Source organism: Microcaecilia unicolor, chromosome 1 (assembly GCF_901765095.1).
Source record: "Microcaecilia unicolor chromosome 1, aMicUni1.1, whole genome shotgun sequence".
In the NCBI taxonomy this organism is placed as follows: domain Eukaryota; kingdom Metazoa; phylum Chordata; class Amphibia; order Gymnophiona; family Siphonopidae; genus Microcaecilia; species Microcaecilia unicolor.
Window position 1 is genome coordinate 462,616,112 of NC_044031.1, and position 27,435 is coordinate 462,643,546.

General features: G+C 44.1%; 1 protein-coding gene across 12 annotated transcripts in view; it reads left to right on the plus strand.

Moving 5' to 3' along the window:
- PTPRM (protein tyrosine phosphatase receptor type M) overlaps positions 1-27,435 on the plus strand; it is a 1,370,833-nt gene that overhangs the window by 1,304,958 nt on the left and 38,440 nt on the right. For all 12 annotated transcript variants that reach the window (XM_030213239.1, XM_030213256.1, XM_030213265.1 and 9 more), the window contains 3 exons: positions 5,227-5,362; positions 8,026-8,175; positions 22,121-22,294. In XM_030213239.1, the coding sequence (XP_030069099.1) occupies positions 5,227-5,362; positions 8,026-8,175; positions 22,121-22,294 (460 nt within the window). The remainder of the gene's footprint in view (positions 1-5,226; positions 5,363-8,025; positions 8,176-22,120; positions 22,295-27,435) is intronic.

The following is a 27,435-nucleotide window of genomic DNA, read 5'->3' on the forward strand; positions in this document are numbered from 1 at the left end:
GGTTTTTAGTGATTCCTGAAGTTTAGGTGGTCATGGATTGTTTTCACAGCTTTTGGGAGTCCATTCCAAAGTTGTTCGCTTATGTAGGAGAAGCTGGATGCATAAGTATTTTTGTATTTAAGTCCTTTGCAATTTGGGCAATGTAAGTTTAGGTATGATCGTGATTGCATGCTACTTGCGCAAAGAGCCCTCGAGCGCGTTGTTTCACGCGCTCGAGGGCTCTAATCATGGGGCACTAGCAAACGCCGGCGCTAGTATGGCGCTAACAGCCTCTAGCGCCAGTGTTTGCTTTTGATCATCTGCCTATAAGTAGCTGAGGACACCACTGTGTGGAAAGAGTTGCGTATGCTCAGAACTTTACACTTACATTCTGAGCTCTGGGAGAGCAGTTCTGGCCTGCCATGAGATGACATCACCCACTTGTGTGCCTTATCAATCCTGCCATGTACACAAAACACCAGCTTTATACAGGTAATGAAGAAATACTGTCTGAACACTATAGTCACAGGGAAACAGATTAGAATAAAAGGAGATTGTTTTTCAAAGCAGAGGTGTTGATCACTAAAATACAAAAGCCTTTCTTTTTTTAATTTCAAACAGTTGTGTAGATATAAAGATATTATGTTCAGAGACCTGAAGACCTAGGAATAAAATCAAAATATAAAACAGTAGAGTTAATAAGGAAGATGGTAGTGGGCAATCTGGGTACTAGTACTGCTGTAAGAAATATGTTGAAGTTGAATTGAAACTCTTAAAATAAATTCCAAAAACTCACAAACCCTGCAGATGGACTTTGTCTACTGATAGCATTTTACCTTTATGTTCCATCTCCTTTTTCCTCCCATTGTTTTGAAATTCTTTTCTCCCCTGTTTTCCTCTATGAAACACATAACACCTCCTCCTCCTGCTGTTCTATCCTCTTGCCTGTCCTGTTCAAAGCTGATGGTTTAAATCTCTGCAATCATCTGTTCAAGTTTAACAGGACAGAACAGACTGACACCTGATTGAATACTCTTGCCAAGAACAGAAAATTACAGCCAAGACCATTAAGCACGCAGCAATATCATAGAATATTCCCAAAATTGCAAAGCATAGGAATTGCAGACTCAGAATGATTGTTTTGGGGTGGGTTTTTTAAATTTTATTTATTTCTTGAGGCTGTAGTTTACCAGCTTCTGTGTCTCTGACTTACCTCTGATCTGCTCGGTTTACTAATTAAAATCACAGTTCTATAGATATGAAGGATAACTTTATATAGATTGGTCAGAAAATAGACATTTAAGTCTGTGTGCTCAGAACTACACTAGTCTTCTATATATATAAAAGGCAACCCCAACGTTCTGAAGCCTCCACGGAAGTTGAGGCGCCCGAGATATCCGGTGTGCCCTGGAGTGTCTGCACCGCCCTCGTGTCAAAATGTCATGACGCGTCAAAACGTCATGACGTCGAGGGCGGAGCTGTTGACACTCGAGGGCCGAAACGGCCCACAGCGAACAAGGCAAGTAGCTTCGAGGGACGGAGGGAGGGGGCCCCTTGCTAGCGCCCGTTTCATTCTGCTCAGAAACGGGCATTTTTTCCTAGTATTTTATAAAAGGCCTGGCAAATATGGAGCAGGTTATAAAATCTGTATATTGCTGCCAAAGAAGCATATATATTTGCCACTGCACAAAATTGAAGTCAGTGCATCAAAGAACATATTAAAAAAAAAAGTAGTGGTATCACTAGGGAGTTAATACATATAAGTAATGTTACATACATGTATAAGACACAGCTTTGCTACTTACACGTATTAGTGGCACCACTCACAGGTAGACGTGGAGGGGCAAAATCGAACGGCGCCAGCCATCTTCGGGGCCGGCTTCGCAGAGGGGCGGAGCAAACCGTATTTTCGAAATACGGTTGGGGCCAGCTAAATCGATCGCCCGGTTTAGAGCAGGATCGCCGGGTTTACATGAGATGGCCGGCTTCGTTTTCCAGCCATAATGGAAACCGGGCCCGGCCATCTCAAACCCGGTGAAATGCAAGCCATTTGGTCGTGGGAGGAGCCAGCATTTCTAGTGCACTGGTCCCCCTGACATGCCAGGACACCAACTGGGCACCCTAGGGGGCACTTCTAAATATTTTTTTAAAAACTAAAAATAGGTGCCAGGAAGGAGTATAGCTCCCTTACATTGTTTGCTGAGCCCCCCTATTCCCCCCCAAGAGCAAAGAGGGAAACAAGGATTCAGCAATTAAGAAAGAGGAAAGCCAGGGAGCCAAACCAGGAATCACACAGAGTTTGTAAGACAATATGTCCCTTCCCTCACCCCCCCCCCCCCCCAAAGCCAATGGTCTCCCATCACCTTTCTGCTGCTGCTCTGCTATCATGGGCGCCAACTCCGTGGGTGCTGTGGGTGCTCGAGCACCCCAATATTTTAACCCGCCCTCTTCTCCCTCCTCAGTCCTCGCCTTCCTGCCACCCAGAATTTAAAACCCATCTTACCTCGGGTCCCGGCAGCAGTGAAAGGTGAGCAGGCTCGGCTTCAGCCTTCCCTTCTCTCTCAGCTCTGGTCCCGCCCTCATTTCCTGTTTCCACGAGGGCTGGGGTTGGGACTTGCACTTGGAGGAGAGGGGGGCCTGGAACTCAGAAGAGGGGTGCTGAATAGGGGCAGGTGGTGTTTGGGGCGAGTTACTGGACATGGAGGAGAGAGAGGAGAAATCGCTGGACATGGAGGAGAGGGGACAGAGGAGAAATCGCTGGACATGGAAGAGAGGGCAGAGGAGAGATGAGACTTGTTGGACATGGATGGAGGGAGGGGAGGGCAAGGGAGAGAGGAAAATTTGCTGGACATGAATGAGAGGGGAGGGTAGGGGAGAGAGAATTGCTGGGTATGAATGGAGGAGAGGGCAGGGGAGAAAGGAGAATTGCTGGATATGAATGGAGGGGGGGAAAAGCACCACCTGTAAAAAAAAAAAATTTTTTAGCACCCCCAATCATTTTGAAAAGTTGGCTCCTATGTCTGCTACTTCTTTAGGCTCACATAACCCAGTGCCCCCACCATTTCTACCTCCTGTGGGATATAATAAGGGAATAATATTTTTTATTTTTGTGAGGAATGGGAGCAGTGCTGCTCTCCATTCCCCCTAAATTCAATCCCTGACCATAGCCCCTCTCAATATCAGAGCTGTCAAGAGAAAGTAAATTTTAAAAGGGAAATTTCCAGTTCATGGTATTCCATGCTTTCACAACCTCCTTCCCTTTCCCTATCCTCATCCTTCTAATGAAATACCATATTTACCCCATAAACCGCAAGCTTGAAAGAAAAGAGCAGCTTCCCAAAACTGACCCAGCCCAATTAGCAATATTATATCGCCCACCCAGTGATTCTAATGAACTTGTCCAGCTGTGGGGAGAAGCTGATAGATTCAATCCATGAGCACAAAAATGTGAAAATTATATTCTTTCTTTGCTTGTTCTTGATTTTCTCTTCCTAGTCTCACCCCTCAGGCCACTTCCATCCCTCTCTTCACTCCTTAGTGCTTCTTCCATCCAACTTGATCCTCTCTGTAATCAGAACCCTTTTCTCATCCTATCTCCCCTATCAGCCCCCTCCTCTTTCACACAGTTCCACTCCTCTGTTTCTATTTTTTCAGCCCACCCCTCACCTTCTTCTCTTTGTATGACAGCCCATGCATGCCCCCCTCCCCAGCTTCCATTCACTTCAGCTTTGTTCTCCCTTTCACAGTCCATATCTCTTCCCTCAGCCTTTCTTACCCTCACAACCCATGTCTTCCAGCTCTCAGAGGCTATTCTCTTTCCTTCCCCTGCCTCTCTTTCAATTCCTTATTCCTTTCCCAATGTTTCTCTCAGCTCTTCTCCCCCTCTTTATTTAGGATTACCATATGGCTCCAGAAAAAGGAGGACACATTGATCCAGTCCGGGTTTTGCTTCCATTGAACGGTTTGGACGGCTTCCTAAAGAAAAAGTCCATAAACCATTATTAAATAGACTTGGGGAAAATCCACTATTTCTGGGATAAGCAGTATAAAATGTTTTGTACTTTTTGGGGATCTTGCTATGTATTGGTGACCTGGATTGGCCACTGTTGGAAACAGGATGCTGGGCTTGATGGACCTTTGGTCTTTCCCAGTATGGCAGTACTTATGTACTTATAATGCAGTAATGTCCATCACAACAAAAGAATGTCTGTCAGAAATATTTCAGGTTGAGGAGTTTAATAGTTCTCAAAGTTTATTCAAAACTTTCCTCTCCTTTCAGCGTGCTTTCGCACTCTTTCTGCGGCTCTGAGTTTTTCTCTCACTCTGCAGTGTGTACTAAATTAGCTTCAGTGCTCAGCTGCAGCTGATGACAAAATATATTGCAAGCAGCACTGAAGCTGAAAAAAGACACTTTTCTTTCAACTCTTTCGTATCACTTGTCTCCCTAGGGAAGAGCTTCCCAATCTGTGGGTCAGGACCCCAAATGGGGTTACAAAACTTGGCTTTGGGGTCACGACCTAGGTGGGCTCTCCATAGGTATATCATCATTTTGCACCTCCAGGGTGTCACATAATTTTATTTGACTGCAATCATGTGGTCACAGCCACAAAAAGATTGGGAAGCCACTACCCTAGGATCAGGACAGGAAAAGGAGTAGGTCCCCTACCCTCTTGGTATATACTGGCCAGGTTCTCCCACTCATGGGGCCAGCTCTGCAGGTGCAGTGTGTGCTTAGCACCCTCAGTATTAAGCAAATTCCTTGACTGTGTCCAGGGAGGGGTAATTCCCAGTGGGATTAGCACCCCAGTCATTTTGAAAAGTTGGCTCCTATGCTCTCACTGACCTTCCACACAAATACTGGTTTCAAGCTTGCAGCACAAAAACCAACTTTCAACAAAAGTCTCTTTAAATGCAGTCCTCACCATGCTGCTTTGCTGTTTCAATGTCCATCTCTTCCACAAAAGCTGCATTTAAAGCAAAAACTTTCAACCCAGTCCTCGGGAGATAGAAATCTGTTTTCTAACATGAATAAATAGTGCTTGTAGTATGTAAAAATTACTCCTTAACTACCCCACATTTTGGATGGTTTTTTTCATTAGTAGACACCATTAGGCAACACACATCCTATTATCTGATGATGCCAGCTCCTGAGATTCACATTGCCTCACAGGTCACCTTATCATCAGAGTATTCTGGTTTGCTTTTTTGAGTCTTTGTTTAGAGCTTGATGGTATTTTCTGCTGTCAGTGCTGGCGCAGGTCGAACGGGTTGCTTCATTGTCATTGATATAATGCTGGACATGGCAGAGAGAGAAGGCGTCGTAGACATATATAACTGCGTGAGGGAGCTCCGGTCTCGAAGAGTCAATATGGTACAGACTGAGGTGAGGCCAAGACTTTTCTGTTTGCTCAACGAATGGTCTAATTTATTCAGAAGCAAAGACATTGCTGTTTTGTGAATGAGAAGTTTATTTTTGTAAATAAAAAAAAATGAAATATATTTATAGAACGCATTTCTGCTAATTAAAGTAGTCTTGCCAATAGTGATTATTTAGTTCTTTTCCTATATACCCACCTGAACGCTATCAAAGCAGGTACATTCAGGTACTCTATGTAGTTTCTTTCCCTGGAGGGCTCACAATCTAGATTTGTATCTGAGGCAGTGAAGTTAAATGGCCTTTTTAAATAAAGTTTAGCATGTACTAAGTGACATGTGGCCCATAGATGTAAAATAGGATGCACAGCTTTTAGCATGCACTAATGTCAGTAAATGCACTCTAAGCTTTAGTAAAAGGGCTGTAAGAGGCAGATGCTCAAAACTCTGGCACTGTACTGAACAGCACCGGAGAAATACTTCCAGATCAGCGCAGAAGAACAACTCCCAAATGCTCAACACTAACGAGATGCAAATATAGGCACGCTCATAGCATTGAACATCAGGGAGTTGCTTAGAAGTTAGGGAGGATGGTGTCTGGGGCATGTGCTCAAGAGTTGTGCGTTAAACACAGCTTTTGAGTGCATGCCTAGAATGACGGGGGGGGGGGGGAGGAGGAAGAAATGCCGGCTGTCCAGTGTCTCATGCAACAACCCTTGCATTTATTTTGAATAGTATTGTTTCTTGGTGTGGAGGATATAACAGTTAGTATTCACGAGTAAATCTGGACAACAGAACTCCTGTTTATTCCAACTAGTACATCGCTCTGTTTTCCTTTATATATTTCAGCATAGTGCTGGGCATTTGTCGTCATATGTGCGAGTTTTCCAATAGGAAATATGTCAATGCAAGGATTAGTGCTCAAGAAGGAACCCTACACGGCCAGGGGGAGGAAGCGCTTTGCTTCCCATAAAAAGGGGGGGGGGGGGGAATTTTAACTTTCTAGTATAGCAAGTTTATCTGAACCAGCGTCATAACTATGCCAGAGTAGGGTTACCATATGGCTCCAGAAAAAGGAGGACACATTGATCCAGTTTGGGTTTTGCTTCCATTGAAAGCAATGGAAGTAAAACCTAGACTGGCTCAATCTGTCCTCCTTTTTCTGGAGCCATATGGTAACCCTATGCCAGAGCTGCTCAAATCTGCCTTTCTGGATAAGTGGAAGGTAAGCGTTCATCAGGATGGAAGAAAGGTGCAATTGTTTTGGCCTCTTCAGACACCTAACACCAGCTCAGAGCTGGCATTAGGCTTCTGGTGGTAAGGGCACCCTTGTTCAGGGTGCTCTTTGTTGATCATTGGAGGGAATAAAAAATCACCTAATTTAAATAGTATTGGCATGCTATTTGAGGTTTCCTTTGGTGCACTTGTTCCCCGCACAACAGCCCTCTGTGCATTCTGCGCTAGCAAATGTGGGCAGTAATGGCTTTTAGTGCCCATTTGCTTCTGAGCATCGGGACCTGAATGACTTGCCCAAGATTACACGAAGCAATTTGCAATTGCTTTCAGTTTGTCTTCTGTAAGAAATGCTGTCCTAAATTACTTTGCATAAATCAACATAGCATCACAAATATCACAGGCATGCCATTTTGATATATGTCACTCCTAGTTACATGTATGAAAATGATTATTTTGCTGTTAAAAATATAGTGGAAAATGCATAAAATGGTGTCCAGAAAGATCGATTGTGTCTTTATGTGCCCACGTTTTAAAAATTTTAAGCTTCAGGCAGAGAATGAGTGAAATCCTTTTGAAAATAGGTATCTAGTTTTTTGCAGGGTGGGGGTTTAACTTAAATGCAAGGGTAGTATTGCAGGGAGGATTTTAATTGAAAAATATTAGGAGACCTTAGAGTTTGTATTTCTGGGATCAGATAATTTGGCTTTTAGCTTTTTAGTGGAGGAGTAGCCTAGTGGTTAGAGCTGCAGGATGTGAACCAGAGAGAACAGCCTTCCTTCTGGTTTGGGCAAGTCACCCTGCATTGCCTCGAATACAGTGGCGTAGCCAAGGGTGGGCCCGGGTGGGCCCAGGTCCATCCATTTTGGGCTCAGGCCACCCAGTGGTAGCACACCTATGATGGCAGGATCTCCAAGCCCCACCAGCCGAAACGCCCAACAAACTGTTCCTCCTGCATACCTTGTAACAGCAGATCTTCGCCTGCAGTGATACATACTGCTCAAACCAGCCCCACAGCCTTCCCTCTGATATACTTCCGCCTATGCAGAAACAGGAAGTTGCATCAGAGGGAAGGATGTGGGGTCAGCTTGAGCAGTGTGTATTAGTTGCTGCTCGCTGCCGGTGAAAAGCTGCTATTTAAAAGGTATGCAGGGGTGGGAGGATATTTGAGAGACCATATGACATGCAGGCGAGTGAGGGAGAGACCACTTGTGGGACAAGGCGGAGTTCTTCTGCCCACCCATCTTGGGCCCAGGCCCACCCAAAATTGGGTGTCTGGCTACGCCCCTGCTCGGATATACTCAGATTGTAAGCCATCTGGGGCTTACATTTTCAGCTACCATTGGAAAGGCACAAGCTAAATATTAAATAAAACTTTAATAATTATTTTCCATGCTCTTAGCTATCAAGCCTTTTATATGTTTTGCTTTTGACCAACAGGAACAGTATGTGTTCATCCATGATGCAATACTGGAAGCTTGCCTTTGTGGAGACACATCTATTCCAGCATCTCAAGTCAGGTCTGTGTACTATGAAATGAACAAATTGGATCCTCAGACTAACTCAAGCCAAATCAAAGAAGAATTTAGGGTAAGATGGTTTGTTTGTTTTTTATAACTTTTTACTTTGTCATGTTACCAAATAACTTATGTCATGACAAAGCATTAAGCATAATCATCTTAACAAAACCTAAGTCATCCCCACCTATCTTTTTTTTAAATATCTTTATTGAATCAGAGAATCACAATACTACATACATCAAAGTGCATCAAAAAGCGCTAAAACAAAGCACAATACAGATCAGAACAGAATACACAAAGGCAAAATGCAAACTTAATAACTTTTCCCCATCATTCTAAATACCAAAAACGGACATCAACTCCCCCCCTCTGATCCATAGTTTCTGAATTTTATCCCCTCACCTCCCTTCCCCCTCCACCCCCCCCCACCCTCCCACCACACAAGCACTCAAAGAAGTAGGTCTCCCGCAGCAGTCTCTGATACGTACAAAGAAACATATCTGCTCCAGATATCTCAGTACTGACGATTCCCCACTGAAACCGAAAACTTAAGAGAGGTGAGCAACCAGCTTGCCATTTTCCACATGAAACCATGCCAGGCAGCTATTGAAGGGGGAGCTGGATCCCCCACCTATCTTATTGTCAAACCTGTAGTTAACTTCCCTTATGCTCCTCTAAGGTATCTCCATCTTGATCCATCCATCTCAGAAGCAGCAGGATGCCCTTTTGTTTGGTAGTGCTCAAGCACTACCCCAAAATAATACCACTGATTTTTATGTCATTACTTCTTCCATTCTTCACATACATGCTATTCAATCTTAATGTATTAACAAGACATAATTCTAAGCACAAAATTAAGTGTATGCAGAGAAACTTTTAATTAACTGCCATTTATATTCTTCTTTTTTCCAGGAAGGTCAAGGCAGAATAAAATATGAAACCTACACATTATAATAAATACAAACTGTAAAACTGTGCATTTCTGGCAAGAGTGTCTTTGCCACAGGCGTTGCATTCATTGCATCTAATATTACTTAACGGTTGTTACTGTTGTAGGCCCTTTTCTAGGCTCGCTTATTGTGTGCAGCAGGATTTTCAACTGTGTGTTCAAATGATCAAAATTGTTCGCTACCTCGTAAAGTTGTGTGAACAAAAGTGGCATTCTCTAGGTCAATTGCCATGTCAATGTTTTTCTGATCAAAATGGCAGGCCAGTTCACTCCAAAACTTTATATGTCTTCTGTAATATTCTTCTGTACTCTCAACAGTATATCCAGCTTCTCCCCCAATCTAGCCTTTTTTTAGGGTGTGGGTCTTTGATTCCTTAATAGCAGAGGTGCATCAGTCAGAACAGTCGCATCTTCTATTACTGACTAGTAGAAACTTCCACAATCCTGTTATGAGCACTGGCACAATAGAAATCCTTGTATTATTTCCACTACTTTCTGTGCATCCTGTAGTATTGTGTTAACTGCTTGCAGTGTTTTGGATAACCATGAAGTGGCAGAGAAGACAAGATGGAAGAGATGCATACCATTAAACACCTGATGATGTGGATTACATAAGGAAGGACCTAGTGAATCTAAAAAATGGTCCAAAATTTTGCAGCTAAGATTTAATGCTAAAAAATAAGGGTCGGGCATTTAGACTGCAAAAACCCGAGGGAACAGTATAGTTTAGGGGGATGAATAACTTTGGTGAATGTAAGAGGAGAGTAACTTGGGTTTGATCATATGTGATAATTTTAAGAAGGTCAAACAGGTAGAAAAGTCAATGGTGAAAGCTATAACTTAACTGTTCCTTCATGATTCCCTAATGTGTCTTTCACATATGATCTTTAACACAATATCACTCTGTAATTGTCATACCAGAATTGGCGATCGCCATCATGGTACTATGTAAGCCACATTGAGCCTGAAAATAGGTGGGGAAATGTGGGATACAAATGCAACAAATAAATAAATAAGGATGATACTTGGGTGCATAGGGCGAGGAATGGCCAGTAGGGAAAAGGAGGTGATGATGCCCTTGTATAAGACTCTGGTAAGATCTCATTTAGAATATTGTATACAATTCTGGAGACCACATCTTCAAAAAGATATGAACAGAATGGAGTCGGTCCAGACGGCAGCTACTAAAATGGTCAGTGGTCTTCATCATAAAGCATATAGGAACAGACTTAAAGGTCTCGATATGTATACTTTGGAAGAAAGATGGGAAAAGAGATATGTTAGAGATGTTTAAATACATACATGGCATAAATGCACAGGAGGCATTGAAAGGAAACTCTTGAATGAGGGACATAGGATGAAGGTGAAAGAGGGTAGACTCCTAAGTAACCTGAGGAAATACTTTTTCATGGAAAGGACTCACAGTGGAGATAGTGGAGACAAAAACTGTATCTGAACTTAAGTAAGTTTGGATCAATTACATAGGATTTCTAAGGTAGAGGGAGGGATAGAAGATGGTATGGATGGTCAGACTGGATAGGCCATATGGTCTTTATATGCTTTCTTTTTTTCTCTGTTTCCATATTTTGAATTTTTCTAGTATTGCCAAGATGCCAGTAGATCTCTTTCTACCATATTCATCATGTGAATCCTCATTAATTTATGTCATGACAACACATGTAGTTAACTATGATGGATTTCACTATACCGATGTAGACAGTGCATCATGTTGGACAGAGAGTTTGCAGGTTTTGATTCCCTGGATTTAACTCTGTCTTTAAAGATTCCAACAAACGATTGCTCTTTGGAGACTGATGAGTTGGGTCATCTCTGATACCAAGTCCAATGAATCCCAAACTGCTTTGCATTTTTTGCAGGCATATATTAATGCTGTGTGCCAAGAAAGAATGTGAATGGCTACAGAATTTTTATGCTGAAATTGAGCAGCAACACCATATATGTGACCAGACATATTTGTTTTATTTATTTATTTATTGGGATTTATTAACCGCCTTTATGAAGAGATTCAACCAAGGCAGTGTACAGCGGTACAGTTTAACATAAAACTTACAGTTTTGCTAACAGTATAACAATAGTAAAAATTGCCAAATATAAAAATGAATACAATAACCCCCCCCCCTCCCCATTTACTAAGCCACACTAATGGCTGCCATGCGCTAATGTTGACACAGCCCATCCACTTTGAATGGGCTGTGTCGGCATTGCCACATGGCAAACGGTGGTAAATGAGGTAAACCTAAGAACAGCAAATTATAACCTAATAATAGGACTACCATGAAACAGTATCAAAAATATACACATCTAACAGGATTGAAATTCAAATTAGAGATATAATACGATGTCAGCATAATTCTAATGAAACATCTAATAAGCATACATTAGAACATTCAAATATTATGGTTATGATGCTAATGCAATTACATAGCTTACTATCAGGCTTATTTTCGAAAGTGATCGCCGGCCATTTCCCGACATAAATCGGGAGATGGCCGGCGATCTCTCAAAAGTGGCGAAATCGGTATAATCGAAAGCGGCTTTTTTGACAGCATCGCCGCTATCTCGTCGCCTCACCACCGAAAGTTAAAGGGGGCGTGTCGGCGGCGTAGCAAAGGCGGGACATGGGTGGGCATGGGCGTGGCTACCAGATGGCCGGCTTTCGCGGATAATGGGAAAAAAAGCAGCGTTAAGCAGTATTTCGCCTGTTTTACTTGGTCCTTTTATTTTCACGACCAAGCCTCAAAAAGGTGCCCCAACTGACTAGATGACCACCAGAGAGAATGGGGGATGCCCTCCCCATAGTCCCCCAGTGGTCACCAACCCCCTCCCACACAAAAAAAATAAAAATAAAAACTTTTTTTTACCAGCCTGTATGCCAGCCTCAAATGTCATACCCAGCTCCCTGACAGCAGTATGCAAGTCCCTGGAGCAGTTTTTAATGGGTGCAGTGCACTTCAGGCAGGCAGACCCACATCCACCCCCCCTACCTGTTATACTTGTGGTGGTAAATGTTAAGCCCTCCAACCCCCCCCCCCCCCAAAACCCACTGTACCCACATGTAGGTGCCCCCCCCCCTTCACCCATAAGGGCTTTGGTAATGGTGTAGAGTTGTGGGGAGTGGGTTTGGGGGGGGGTTGGGGGGCTCAGCACCCAAGGTAAGGGAGCTATGCACCTGGGAGCTTTTTTTGTATTTTTTAAACATTTTTAGAAGTGCCCCCTAGGGTGCCCGGTTGGTGTCCTGGCATGTCAGGGGGGCCAGTGCACTACAAATGCTGGCTCTTCCCATGACAAAATGCCTTGGATTTCGCCGGGTTTGAGATGGCCGGCATTTTTTTTCCATTATTGCTGAAAAACAAAACCGGCAATCTCAAACCCGGCAAACTCCGGCATTTGGCCGAGCTAAACCATATTATCGGAAATAAAGATGGCCGACCATCTTTTTTGATAATATGGTTCCGGCCAGCTGTTGCGCCACCACCAAAATAGATCGCCGGCGACGTTCGATTATGCCCCACCACGTAGCTGAGGGGCCATGGGCAAACATATAGATGGGGACAAAATGGGTGGTAAAGAGTCAGTTGAGATAAATAGATGGGTGGCTAAACTCTAGGCAAGTTCTTTGTACAGTTAAAAAAGATATAAGGAACTGGTCTAAGTTATAGTGTGTGTAGCAAGTTAGTCCAGGTTCAGAATGGTGTATAATCAATCACCCTCCTGCTTATTTTCGAAAGGAGAAAACGCCCATGTTCGGGAGATGGGCGTCCGTTTCCCGTGGGCGGCCAAATCGGTATAATCGAAAGCCGATTTTGGTCGTCTTCAACTGCACTCCATTGCGGGAACGAATAAAGTTGATGGGGGCGTGTCGGAGGCGTGGTGGTGGGACTGGGGCGTGGTTATTGGCCAAGCAGAGATGGGCGCGCTTGGCCGATAATGGGAAAAAAGGCGTTGTTAGCAAGAATTTAGGACACTTTTTTGGACCCTTTTTTCTCATGAACAGGTCCCAAAAAAGTGCCCTAAATAACCAGATGACCACCGGAGGGAATCGGGAATCACCTCCCCTGACTCCCCCAGTGGTCACTAACCCCCTCCTACCAAAAAAAACCCACTTGCAAAAACCTTATTTCCGAGCCTCTTTGCCACCCTCAAATTCTGTACCCACCTCCATGACAGCAGAATGAGTTCGATCCTCTCACAGCCTTTCCCTGGGTCAGATGTGGCTCTCGGGTGCACTGCAGGGTCACCTCAGCATTGCATTGTGGTGGGTGTAGGGTATTGGGCTCCGTGATTTTACTAGCTTGTGTTGGTAGTTGGTAGGCTCTTCTCCCATGGTGCTTTTCCCTCTGCTTACTGGGTCAGAGTGTGCCCTGTTTTGTTTCCGGTAGTCCACAAGGTAGTGGCCATTTTTGTAAGTCCGTTTTAGATCCCTTTCGTGTGTTAACAACGTTACAGAACTTAGTTCTTACCTTGAATGTTGCTGAAAGAGGGCATTGTACACCATTCTGCCAGCTCTGAGCTACTGCTAATCTTAGTACCAGAGAGACTCGTTGCCAGTGGGGCACAACCTCTGATCTGCAGTTAACTGTGAGTAAACGCGGTTATTGAAATAAAGGACGTTTTCAGCGAGATTAGTCTTACGGTGTGAACTGCTGTGCCAAGGTTATACAGCAGCAACAAGTCCTGTCCCTGGAGCACTTTTAGTGGTTAATGCAGTGCACTTCAGGCAGGCGGACCCAGGCCCATCCCCCTACCTGTACCACTTGTGGTGGTAAATGGGAGCCCTCTAACCCCCCCCAAAAAACCACTGTACCCACATGTAGGTGCCCCCTTCACCATTAAGTGCTATGGTAATGGTGTAGAGTTGTGGAGAGTGGGTTTGGGGGGGGAATTTGGGGGTCTCAGCACCCAAGGTAAAGGAGCTATGCACCTGGGAGGTAATTTAATGTTTTTTCCTATTTTTTAAAAGTGCCCCCTAGGGTGCCCGGTTGGTGTCCTGGCATGTGAGGGGGACCAGTGCAGTATGAATCCTGGCCCCTCTCACGACCCAAAGCCTTGGATTTGGTCGTTTTTGAGCTGGGACGCTTCGGTTTCGATTATCACTGAAAAACGAAAATGCCCAGCTCAAACAAACGCCCACATCTCAGAAACGCCCACATCCAATGCATTTGCCTGGCACAAACCGTATTTGCGAAACTAAAGATAACGTCCATCTTTTTCGAAAATACGATTCGGACCACCCCTTCACGGACCCGTTCTCGGAGATGGACGTTCTTACACATGGGCGTTTACGTTCGATTATGCCCCTCCCTATGTATTAAAAGCTTGGGAGAAGAGCCAGGCTTTTACCCGCTTCCTGAAGTAGAGATAGTCTCAAGTTAGATGTAGCTCCTCTAGGAGTAAATTCCAGAGCATGTGAGCTACTCCTAAGAAGACTCGCTGGCAGCTATCACATCGTACAATTTGGATTAAGAGGCATTCTGACTCATACAGGTGGGAGATGAAGACTCTGCGCAGTTTGATTGACTCTCAGAGAAGGACTGCTACCCCTCCACCCCACTTCTCTTGTCTCAGTTGGTACAGGATAATGAATCCTGTAGGGCAGTGGTTCCCACACCTGGTCCTGGATGCACCCCAGCCAGCTAGTCAGGTTTTCAGGATCTCCACAATGAATATTCATGAGAGAAATTTGCATGCAGTGGAAGCAGTGCATGCATATCTCTCTCATGAATATTCATTGTGGATATCCTAAAAACCTGACTGGCTGAGGTGCCTCCAGGACCAGGTTTGGGAACCACGGCTATAAGGCATAATTCAGCCAATGGTACTCCGCTTTCATCCAGCCAGGTCTCAGTTATTCCCAAGATGTCTAGGTGGTATTCACTGATGACATCATGGATCATAGGAAATTTTTTATTGGCTGATCTGCACCATCATATGTCTGCCCCCTACATAAAGTCAGTGGCCATTTGCAATGTATCAAACACCATTTAGTACACTAGCTGGTAGAGGAGCCTGTTGTAAGTATGCTAACATAGCCAATTAAATCTCCTTGTATTATGTAGTTTTCATCTATCCAGCAAAATAAAGTGACCAACTGTTCTTTATTTGCAATATCCTTCATTTCATCTGCAAGAAGAAAGTAAATTCCCACTTCATGAATCAGTCTTAGCAATCTCTGTTAGTCATTCATTGCAAGGAGGTGAATTAACTCATTGATTATATCACGTGATGTGCTTTTTCACAGAAAGTCAGTGGTTAAGATAAGGATAATCCTCAGAGTAAAGTTTCATAAATTGATATAAATTGCCACTTTCAATATCATGACCTCTGTTGCTAGTCCTTATCCGATTAGGAAACAAAGGGATGTCAACTGTTTAAGTTTCATTTCTTAGATTTTTGTTGAGCCTTCAGTTGTTAATTAAGCTGTGTAGCAATGGTTGGATGATGTGACATATAGGTTTGTATCTGAGCCTGCCTTCCCCATGACATTCATGTTCTCTTAAACACTGTACAGCCTTTCTCCATTTCTGAAAGCCATTAACAGTAAATGCACACTTCATTTTTTGAAGCATGTTTAGGCATTTGCCTGAACGTGTTTCTTCTGTTATCTGAGATGGAGGGACCAGGCCAATGGCATGCTGGGGAAGGGGGAGGAAATGGCTGCCTCTTTAGAAGCATCAAAATTATGCTGTTACCATGCAAGCATGTTAATGACAATAAATTAAATTAGCCAGCGTTCAGCTTGTGTGAGAAGATTATGACATGAAGCTGGAGGAAGGAGGCAAAGCAATGGCTGCAGCAGGCAGCTGTGATATGAAACTTTTGGGAGTACCATGGCATCTGTGGCTCCCCCCATTCCAAAGCCTCTCGTTCCCCTCCCTCACACTGGCACTCATCATTCTCTCATATTTATCTTCCTCCCCTTCACCTCTCCCTGTGTCACATTCCATATTCAAAACCTTTTTGGACTACTGTAGAACAGGGTCTCATTGCATAAAATGGGACCCTGTGCTAAAATAACCTGACTCATGATAAAATAATCCAACTTAATAGTAACCCACGTTGATAACTTCCCCCCTAAGTAGCAGAAGATACATGCATTTTAAAAGCACATGTATAATTCGTATCTTGAGGTGAGGGAGTAGCATTGTGATTAGAGCAATGCGCTTCAAATCCCACTTACATACCTTAATATCTTTTGCAAGTCACCTCACCCTCCATTACAACTTAGACTGTAATCCTTCTGGGGATAGGGAAATACCTACTGTACATGAATGTAACTGTCTGTGAGCTGCCTATGTGAAGACTTAAGCTAAATATAAAATAAATAGTATTGTGCCAGTGGCCAAAGAGGGGTAAAAATAGTTTGTACTAAAAAAAAATGAGGCAAAAGTAAATGATCAGTGGTCAACAAAATGGTAGAAGAACGAAAATGATGAGATACTAGCATGGCACGTAAAAGATTTTATTAAATGAACACAGTTCGATGTGAGCAGTTGGTATGATTAGCATCTGTAAGGCAATAGATCACATGTAGAAGATTAAGGATCACTGTTTTATTATCTCCTTTGTCAAGCTTTATGATGTGAAACTACACCCCTGGTGCAGGCATCTGCCGAAACATGACTGCGTCAAGACTGTGCTCATATAATAAAACTTTTTATGTGCCATATTGTTGTTTCATCATTATTGTTCTTTTATTGTTGACACAATTGGTCAGGCCATAGATATTCAATTCCACTATCCAGATCTTAATAATGAAGTAAGAATTGGAACTTATTCAGATAGCATTTTCAGCTGAAACCGAAACTTTAGGCTGTGTTCTTCCCTCTCTCCCCTAAAGAACCATCTCCATCCCTCCATCTCTCCTTCCCTCACTGAACAGGAAGAGCCATCCCTCCCTCCTCCCCCCCCCAGGCATATCATAAATCGTGATGGTCTAGTGGTCCCTTCCATCTCCATCATCAAAATAACTGCCAAGATCTTCAGCAGCAGTATCACAAGACTGCCGATAAAGGTTGCAGCAGTCATTTTGAGATTAGAGCCATCATAGGCAGGAGCGACTGCTGCTTAGGGGATTCAAAGTTTTAGGTGAATCAGAAAACAGATGTAGTGAAGCAGGCCTTTAGTCTATTTATAGGATAAGATCATTGACTTACCACAATTTCTATGACAATGACAACACTTTATCAAGCAACCCTACTGTTCTGCATTCTATTTAGGTACATCTAATATGGCTTCTCCAAGGACAAGTAGGACTATCTATTCTCACTAGTGGGTAACGCAGGCCACGTTGCCCATTCCGGATCTTATGACAAGCATAAGAAGAGCTTTGTGGAGCATGAGACATGCTCCACCATGCATGCGCGAATGCCTTCCCACCCACAGCATGAACGTGGTCACCTAAGTTGTTTTTTTAAAGCAGTGAGAAGAGGGTGTACTTTTTTCACTGTCTCTATCTATACTTGCTTAGTCAAAGAGCTTTTTTTGTGCCTCCAGCGTGTTTTATTTCACCTTTTTGGCAGTCCTTCTGTTCGCAGAACTTTGTTTTACCCTTTCCTTTATTTTCTTAGGTTTTTTTTGCCAAATTTTTAAAGTTTCTTTAATTTTTTGTCATCACAAGACCGCTTTTGGGCCTTGGCCTCAGCCAGGTTCACTCTTTTTTGGGGGGGTACCTTGTCCCTTTTTCTGGCACCATTGCTTCTTTTAATTTTACCCAATGAAATTATCCCGTCCATGTCCACTAAAGTTCCGAGTGGCTTCAAGCACTGTACCCAGTGCAGTCGGACAATCTCTGGAACAGACTCCCAATCATGGTATCTCCAGTAATTAGGGCCAGACCATAGCCCTGCAGACTGCAACCTTTGTTTTCATATGAAGAAAAGGACCCAACTTTCCAGAGAGGCTCAACAAGAGAAACATTTTGGAGCCAGTCTGGTTCCTCGACATGGGCATCAAGGTCGGAGGCATCGGCATCGACGTTGAGCATCACACCGGCATTGGGAGCATTGGTAAGCATGGCTGCTACTAAACCCGCAAACACTGGGAGCAGTGGTGCATCGAGTGGGTCTCCACCTGTCTCGACACCTGCTGCTGTGCTGAGTCCATGGGACTGTCCATCATCGCACTCAACCCTGAGGCAACATGAGGATTCGAACTCATTCTAATTGGCACCAAGAAGCCTCAGTGACAAGCTTCGGGCGAAGGCCAAGATGCATCATCATTGATCCCCCTTGACACATGGTGCCTGGAGTTCCAGGCCATCAAGGGATTCAGCATCCAAGAATGGTGAATCCCTCCATACAGGAGGTACCAATGTGCTCTTCTACCAGCAGCCACCAGCCAGCTCCAGTATCTACCCCGACAGTCCTGCAACCTGTCCCTCAAATGGAGCTCCAGCTTTTCCTGATGTCAGCCATCAACAAGTGCATCCGGGCCTTGCTTCCTGAGCTGCTTGATGGCCTTATACAATGGTGTGCATCGGCACTGGGAGTGCTTGTGCCTTGAATGGCCCTCAGCCTACTGTGCAATCTCTGACACCGGTACTGCATGCGGCCCCGGTGTTAACTACCACCCAAGCCGGGACCCGCTCAACGTCAGTGAAGGAAACTTCGCCGGTGTCAAGATGGGAAATGACTCCTCAATTCCATCCTCAAGGACATGGCTCCTCTGCATCAAGGCAGGCATGGTCTCGACCCTCCCATAGAGAAGTTTTGTCTGACACCAGTGAGCAGCGCTCAGACGAGTCCTGTGTGATACCGCTGAAACCTCCCCTCCACTAGAAAGGAGAAAGCTTTCCCCGGAGAGCCTTTCATTTCCATCTTTTATAAAGGAAATGGCTGATGCCATTCTATTTCCTTTAGAAATGGAGGACAAGCCCAGGGCCAAGATTCTCGAAGTCCCGGACTACATGTCACCTCCTAGGGAGGCTGTGACTGTTTCTCTTCTTGTGATACTCTAGGAAGTCCTCATTAGAAATTGGGAGTCCCCCCTGTTGGTCCCAGTACTGCCCAAGAAGATCAATTCTATGTACCGGATCCACAGCACAGCTGGCTTTGATAAGCCTCAGTTGCCTCACAATTCCATGGTGGTGGAATCCGCTCTCAAAAGAGCCAGGAGTTCCAGGGTCTATGCCTTCGCACCCCCAGGTAGAGAAGCTAGAACCCTGGTTTCTTTTGGGAGAAAGATGTTCCAGGCCTCAATACTCTTCTCCTGAATACAATCCTACCAGCTCTTCATGAGCGTCTACTTGCGAAACTTGGTGTGTAAATTGATGGACTTGGCTGAGACACTGTCTCTGGAGCAGTCCGAGTCACTTTGCAAGTTGGCCAAGCAGCAGAAGGTATGTCAAAAGTACTTCACCCTGTCCAGCAATTGGAGTTCATAGGAGCCCTACTTGACAAACAGAAGGTTCGAGCCTACCTTCTGGAGACGAGAGCAAACATTCTTGTCACATTCGCTTCCAGGATTTGAGCCTCTCAGCAGGTTATAGCTCAGCAGATGTTGAGATTTTTAGGCCACATGGCTTCCACAGTGTACGTTACACCCATGACACATCTTCACATGGGATCAGCACAATGGACCCTGGCTTCTCAGTGGTATCAAGCCATGGGGAGTCTGGAAGATGTCATCCAGTGTCCCCACAGCTTGTACTCTCCCTTTAGTGGTGGAGCATTTGATCCAGTTTGACTCTGGGACTTCCATTCCTCAGCCACAAAAGGTGCTGCTGATGATGGATGCATCTCTCCTGTGCTGGAGGGCTCATGTAGATGAGCTTCACACCCAGGGTGTTTGGTCTACCCAGGAAACAAATCTTTAGATCAATCTCCTGGAGCAAAGGGCAATCTGGAATGCTCTAAGAGATTGGTTATCTCATCAAATTATGCTCATCCAAACAGACAATCAGGTTGCCATGTATTACACAAACAAGCAGAGGGGCACCAGATCATGCCCTCTGTGTCAGAAAGCCATCCAGTTGTGGCATTGGGCTCACCAGCATGTCATGTTCCTTTGAGCCACTGATCTAGCAGGCAAAAACAACACCCTGGCCGACAGACTGAGTAGGATAGTGCAACCATATGAGTAGTCTCTAAATATAGGCATTGCCTGAAAGATCTTCCGAGTATGGGGCACCCTCTTGGTGGATCTCTTTGCCACTCACATCAACTACAGGGTCCCTCAGTTCTGTTCCAGGCTTCAGGCCCACGAACAGAATAGCATCAGATGTTTTCCTCCTCAAATGGGGTACAGGCCTTCTGTATGCATATCCTCCCTTACTTCTAGCAGGGAAAACTTTGTTGAAACTCAAGCAAGACTGCAGAACCATGATTCTAATCGTGCCATACTGGCCACGGCAGATAGTTCCCTCTACTTCTGGAGTTACCCTCCGAAGAACCGTGGAGATTGGAGTGCTTTCCAACCCTTATCATGCAGAACAAAGGGTCTCTTCTACATCCCAACCTCAAGTCTCTTGCTTTCACAGCTTGGATGTTGAGAGCCTAGAATTCATTTCCTTGAGTCTGTCGGATGGTGTCTCCCAGGTCTTGCTGGCTTCCAGGAAAAACTCTACTAAGAGGTGCTATTCTTTCAAATAGAGGAGGTTTGCCAGCGTGAGAGCAAGGCCCTAGATCCCCTTGCTTGCCCTACACAGACCCTGCTTGAATACGTTCTACTCCCTTCAGAGTCTGGTCTCAAGACCAACTCCATAAGGGTTCACCTTAGTGCAATTAGTGCTTACCATCACCGTGTAAAGTGTAAACCCATCTCTGGACAGCCTTTAGTTGTTTGCTTCATGACAGGTTTGCTTTTGTCAAAGCCCCCTGTCAAACCTCCACCTGTGTCATGGGATTTCAATGTTGTTCTCACCCAGCTAATGAAAGCTCCTTTTCAGGCCCTGAATTCCTGCCATCTGAATTAATTGACCTGAATGGTCATTTTCTTGGTTGCTGTTACTTCAGCTCCTAGAGTCAGTGAGCTTCAGGTCTTAGTGGTGGATGCATCTTATACTAAGTTTCATCACAACAGAGTAGTCCTCTGCACGCACCCTAAGTTCCTTCCAAAAGTGGTGTCGGAGTTCCATCTGAGCCAGTCGATTTTCTTGCCAACATTCTTTCCCCGACCTCATGCCCATCCTGGTGAAAGCAGGAGATCGGGATTGGATTGCAAGAGAGCCTTGGCCTACTGCATGGAGCGGACCAGGCCCCACAGACAGTCCACCCAACTTTTATTTCTTTTGATCCCAACAGGATGGGAGGTCACCATCATGAAATGCACTATTTCTAGTTGACTAGCAGATTGCATTTCCTTCACTGGGCTGACCCTAGGGGGTCATGTCACGGCTCACAATGTCAGAGCCATGGCTGCGTCGGTAACCCACTTGAGGTCAGCCTCCACTGAAAAAAATTGCAAGACTGCGATATGGTCTTCAGTCCACACATCCACATCATACTGCTGCCTTGAGCAGGATACCCGACGTGACAGCAGTTCAGGCAGACAGTGTTGCAGAATCTGTTTGGGGTCTAGAATCCAACTCTACCCTCCTAGGCCCATTTTATTCTGTTTCAGGCTGCACTCTCATTCAGATTGTATATAGTTTTAGGTAATCTGTGTCGTGTCCTTGCCGTTGCGAGGTCCAGTTGACCAATGTTTGTTGTTTTTGATGAGCCTGGATGCTAGGGATTCCCCACTTGTGAGAATAGTTAGGCCTGCTTGTCCTTGGAGAAAGCGAATATACTTACCTGTAGCAAGTATTCTCCAAGGACAGCAGGCCTTATAGTCTCATAGTCCTTCCCACCTCCCCTTGGAGTTGTCTCCTTTATTATTTTTCCTTTTTTACTGAAATACTCAAGTGAGGTGACCGTGTTTGTGCGGTGGGCGGGAAGGCACTTACACATGTGTGGTGGAGCATGTCTCACGCTCCACTTGTTATGCTTGTCATAAGATCCATACTGGGCAATGCGGCCTACATTACCCATTTGTGAGAATATAAGGCCTGCCATCCTCGGAGAATACATGCTACAGGTAAATATATTTGCTTTACATTTTTCCTTAGACCTTAAACATGGTAACACCTACTCTACGAGTGGAAGATTGCAGTATAGCACTTTTACCCAGAAACCATGAGAAGAACCGCTGTATGGATGTCCTGCCTCCAGACAGATGTCTACCTTTTCTCATTACAATAGATGGAGAGAGCAGTAACTACATCAATGCAGCACTAATGGACGTAAGTGCATTTTCCTCATTTATAATACTGTCATAGTTAATGTTGATGGTTGAAAATAAATACAGGTTAGCAGTTTTCTTATAACTGTACATTCAGCATTGTAAATATGTATACATATGCATTGTAATGCCATACGTTGTATTGTTTGAATATTTTTACTGCTGTAATTGTCTGTTGCTTATGTTTGACTTATTCTTGCTGTACACCGCCTTGAGTGAATTCCTTCAAAAAGGCGGTAAATAAATCCTAATAAATAAGTATCAATGTTCTTTAGCTATGTTTCAAAGCTCAGCAGGATAGCTTCGGTACTTTATTGTATGTTGTAATTTATTTGTCCAGAGTACTAGTAGTTTTATCAAGTGTAATTTCTATGATTCCATTATTGTATAAAAAAGCTATTAATGTAAATCTGTAAAAAAGCAAAGCTAGCTTACCTAGGCTACCTTTTTTGTTTTTTCTTTTGTTTTTTTACTTAAGGTATACCTAAGTCATGAAACATAGTAACATAGAGGGGGATAATCGAACGAGGGCGCCCATCTCTAAGGACGGCCCCGTAAAGGGGCGGGGCAACCCGTATTATCGGAACAAGATGGACGTCCATCATTCGTTTTGATAATACGGTTGGGACGCCCAAATCATGAAATTTAGGTCGACCTTAGAGATGGTCGTCCCCAGTTTTCGGCGATAATGGAAAGCGAGGATGCCCATCTCAGAAACGACCAAATCCAAGCCATTTGGTCATACGAGGAGCCAGCATTCATAGTGCACTGGTCCCCCTCACATGCCAGGACATCAGCCGGGCACCCTAGGGGGCACTGCAATGGACTTCAAAAATTGCTCCTATGTGCATAGCTCCCTTACCTTGTGTGCTGAGCTCCCCAACCCCCCTCCCCCCAAAAAAACCCACTCCCCACAACTGTACACCAGTACCATAGCCCTTATGGGTGAAGGGCGGCACCTAGATGTGAGTACAGTGGGTTTCTGGTGGGTTTTGAAGGGCTCACATTTACCACCACAAGTGTAACAGGTAGGGGGGGGGATGGGCCTGGGTCCGCCTGCCTGAAGTGCACTGCAGTACCCACTAAAACTGCTCCAGGGACCTGCATACTGCTGCGAAAGGCCTGAGTATGACATTTGAGGCTGGCAAAAAATATTTTTAAAGTTGTTTTTTGAGGGTGGGAGGGGGTTAGTGACCATTGGGGGCGTAAGGGGAGGTCATCCCTGATTCCCTCCGGTGGTCATCTGGTCAGTTCGGGCACTTTTTTGAGGCTTGGTCGTAAGGAAAAAGGCACCAAGTAAAGTCGGCCAAGTGCTCGTCAGGACGCCCTTCTTTTTTCCATTAGGGGTCGAGGACGCCCATGTGTTAGGCATGCCCAAGTCCCGCCTTTGCTACGCTTCCAACACGCCCCCAGGAACTTTGGTCGTCCTCGTGATGGAAAGCAGTTGAGGACACCCAAAACCGGCTCTGAGACAGGCACAGAAGCTCCCTCGCTACTCTTGTAGATGAGGTACTGTCCTCCAGGGAGTTGAGCTTTGAGAAAAGTTCATTTTGAGGAAACTCAGAAGGTATCTTCTCATCCAAATAGCAGATGAAGTTTAATGTGAGCAAGTGCAAAGTGATGCATGTGGGAAAGAGGAACCCATACTATAGCTACATGATGCAAGGTTCTGTGTTAGGAGTTACCGACCAGGAAAAGGATCTAGGAGTCGTCATTGATGATACTTTGAAACCCTGTGCTCAGTGTGCTGCGGCAGCAAAGAAAGCAAATAGAATGTTAGGTATTATTAGGAAAAGAATGGAAAATAAAAACAAGGATGTTATAATGCCTTTGTATCGCTCCGTGATGCAACCGCACCTTGAATACTGTGTGCAGTTCTGGTCACCGCATCTCAAAAAAGATATAGTGGAATTAGAAAAGGTACAGAGAAGGATGACGAAAATGATAAAGGGGATGGGATGACTTCCCTATGAGGAAAGGCTAAAACGGCTTGGGCTCTTCAGCTTGGGGAAAAGATAGCTGAGGGGAGATATGATAGAAGTCTATAAAATACTGAGTGGAGTGGAATGGGTAGACGTGAATCACTTGTTTACTGTTTCCAAAAGGACTAGGGGGCACGCAATGAAGCTACAAAGTAGAAAATTTAAAACAAATCAAAGAAGATATTTCTTCAACGTGTAATTAAACTCTGGAATTTGTTGCCAGAGAATATGGTAAAAGCAGTTAGCTTACTGGGGTTTAAAAAAAGGTTTGGATAGCTTCCTAAAAGAAAAGTTCATAAGTCATTATTAAAATGGACTTGAGAAAATCCACTGCTTATTTCTGGGACAAGCAGCATCAAATGAATTGTACTATTTTGGGATCTTGCCAGGTACTTGTAACCTGGATTGGCCACTGTAGTAAACAGGATACTGGGCATGATGGACCTTTGGTCTGTCCCAGTATGGCAACACATATGTCCTTGTTATTGTACTATTTTGAGATCTTGCCAGGTACTTGTAACCTGGATTGGCCACAGTTGTAAACAGGATACTGGGCTTGATGGACCTTCGGTCTGTCCCAGTATGGCAACACTTATGTACTTAGTCTTAGCGTTGATATAGAATATCAAAGAGCTGATGACAACACCAGCACCTTGTTTTTCTACATCTGCTGGCAGGTGGACATAACCCATTTGTCTAGACTGGTCTGGCAGGAATCAAGGAAAGGAAATTAGCAGGTAAGTCCAAATTTCCCTTTCTTCATCAACTGCTTGAGGGCTTTCTTGAAGTGCTGAACCAGGCTGTTGGTCTGGGGAAAGTATGCTGAGATCCATAGCATCTTCACTTGTAACAGAGGGCACACTTGTTTCATGACACATGACACAAGAGGTATCCCCTGGTCTGTGAGTACTTCCTTGGGTATTCACATTTATGAAAAGACTTAATACAGGTCATTCACTACTGTTGCAGTTTTCATATTGCATAATGCTATGGGGTCTCGATGATGGGCATGGGCACCAGAGGGACAGATCAGATAATTCGCAGGACTATTCAACTGACATGTCAGGCATGATTAACAGTACAGTTGTACTTGTTTATACTGGGCCATTTTGCATTCCCAATGAGTGTGGACCAGCAGTAGTATTTGCCTACAATAGGATTGGGGTACTAATGGCTGTTCAATCTCTTCCCCTTCTAGGGTTCCTTGGGCTACTCAATAGAGTAAGTCATGTTTCATTATAAAAGACAGATTTTGTCAATCAGCACCTTACAGGTGCAGATGTTAGGTAAAAGTACATAAGTAAAAAGTAAAAGTACTGGCTTCAAAAGTAGTGAAGTAAAAGTAGCAAGTCTTATCCCAAAAAAATATTCAAGTAAAAGTGATAAAGTACAGCTCTTAAAACTATTTTTTTTACTACAAAGTAAAAAGTATTCTTTACAAGTTGCATCACAGAATCTACTATGTTTACAAGCAAACTTCTAGGGGGTCACACAAGGTCCTTCCTAGAAAAAAACACCATCCTGAGCATTGCAGTGGGTGGAACAACATTGACACACCTATTGAAAAATAAAACAAGCTGGATTAGTACAGGTTAGTCCTACACAGACACTTGGGACCCTGTTTACTGAGCCGTGCTGTAGGTGCGCTAACTTTTTAATGTGCGCTAAAAAGTTATCGCACCTACAGCGCGGCTTAGTAAACAGGACCCTTGATGTTAACAGAATACCCAGCCTTTCTCACACATGAACAGAGGTAGCCCCTCATGAAGTATAGAATAAATTACCACAAACTAAAAATAGAAATATGTAGACAAAAATTAAACTGATCCCCCAAGAAGCCATACTCTGCATACTGTGGAAAACCAAAAAAACAGAAACAGTGACACGTCCCTTTGTACCATGCAAAATATAAAAAGAACAGATGTAAATTTCAAAAACATTAAAAATTAACAAATAAAACAAAAACAGAAAATAAGGTGATACATTTTTATTGGACTAACTTATTACTTCCTTCCTTAAGTCCGGACAAGCATATTATTACAGCAGTATACTTTCCCGACCTGAAGAAATAGGTTTTGATCTCTGAAAGTGAGTCAAAAAATGTATATAGTATATAGCTGTGACCTTATTTTTTGTTTTTTTTTTCTTTTATTTATATTTGTTAATTCTTAAAGTGGACTAACACAGCTACTGCATTACTTCATCCTCAATTAAAAATAAAATTATTTTTCTACTTTTGCTGTCAGGTCATTTAATTTTTCTAATTGTGTTGGTCCCAGTCTCTGGTTACTGCTTTCCTTTTAACTCTCTTTCCAAGAGTCTCCTGTCCATATGTCATTTTTTTCTCTTCTTCTGTCTTCTTCATCTCTTCTACTATAACCAACTCCAACATTGATCTGTTCCAGCTTTGTGGGAGCTTGAGCACCCCCAATATTGAGCAAACCCTTTTACTGTGTCTAGGGAGGAGTAATTTCTATTGGGTTTAGCATCCACAATCATTTCAAAAAGTTGACTTCTATGTCCCCACCTTCCAGTCTTGCGTAATTTCTCTCACTCTCCCCAGCCCATAGCCTGTCTCCCACCTCCCTTATTCAGTATTGCCCCATCTCTCTGTCACTTTCTCTCTCTCTCTCTTCTCTCATTCAGTCTTGCCTTGTTTCTCCCTCCCCACCTATCCAGTCTTGCCCAAGTTCTGTCTCCCCCCAGCCCACAACCTGGGTCTCTCCCCCTTTTATCCAGCATTGCCCCATATCTCTGTCATTCTCTCTCCCTCCCTCTCTCTCTCTCTCTCTCTGTCTCTCTCCCTCCCCACCCATCCAATCTTGCCTAATTTCTTTCTCCCCCCAGACCACAGACTCTGTCTTTTCCCCCTTTTATCCAGTATAGCCCCACTCTCCTCTTGACTCTCACCTCTCTCCTCTCCCTCTCTCTCTTCTCTCTCCTCCCTCCTTCCTTCCCCACCCACCCATCCAGTCTTAACTAATTTCTTTCTCTCTCCCCCTCCCATTCACTGTAGCCCTGCATCACAGTCTTGCTTTCTTCCCCTGCACCTCTGCTAGGCCCTTACTAATAAACTGCTATGGGAGATATGCGTGACCTGGCTCTGCAAGTGCTTCCTACATCAGTCTCAGAAGTTTATATCAGAGATGGTAGGCTTGGC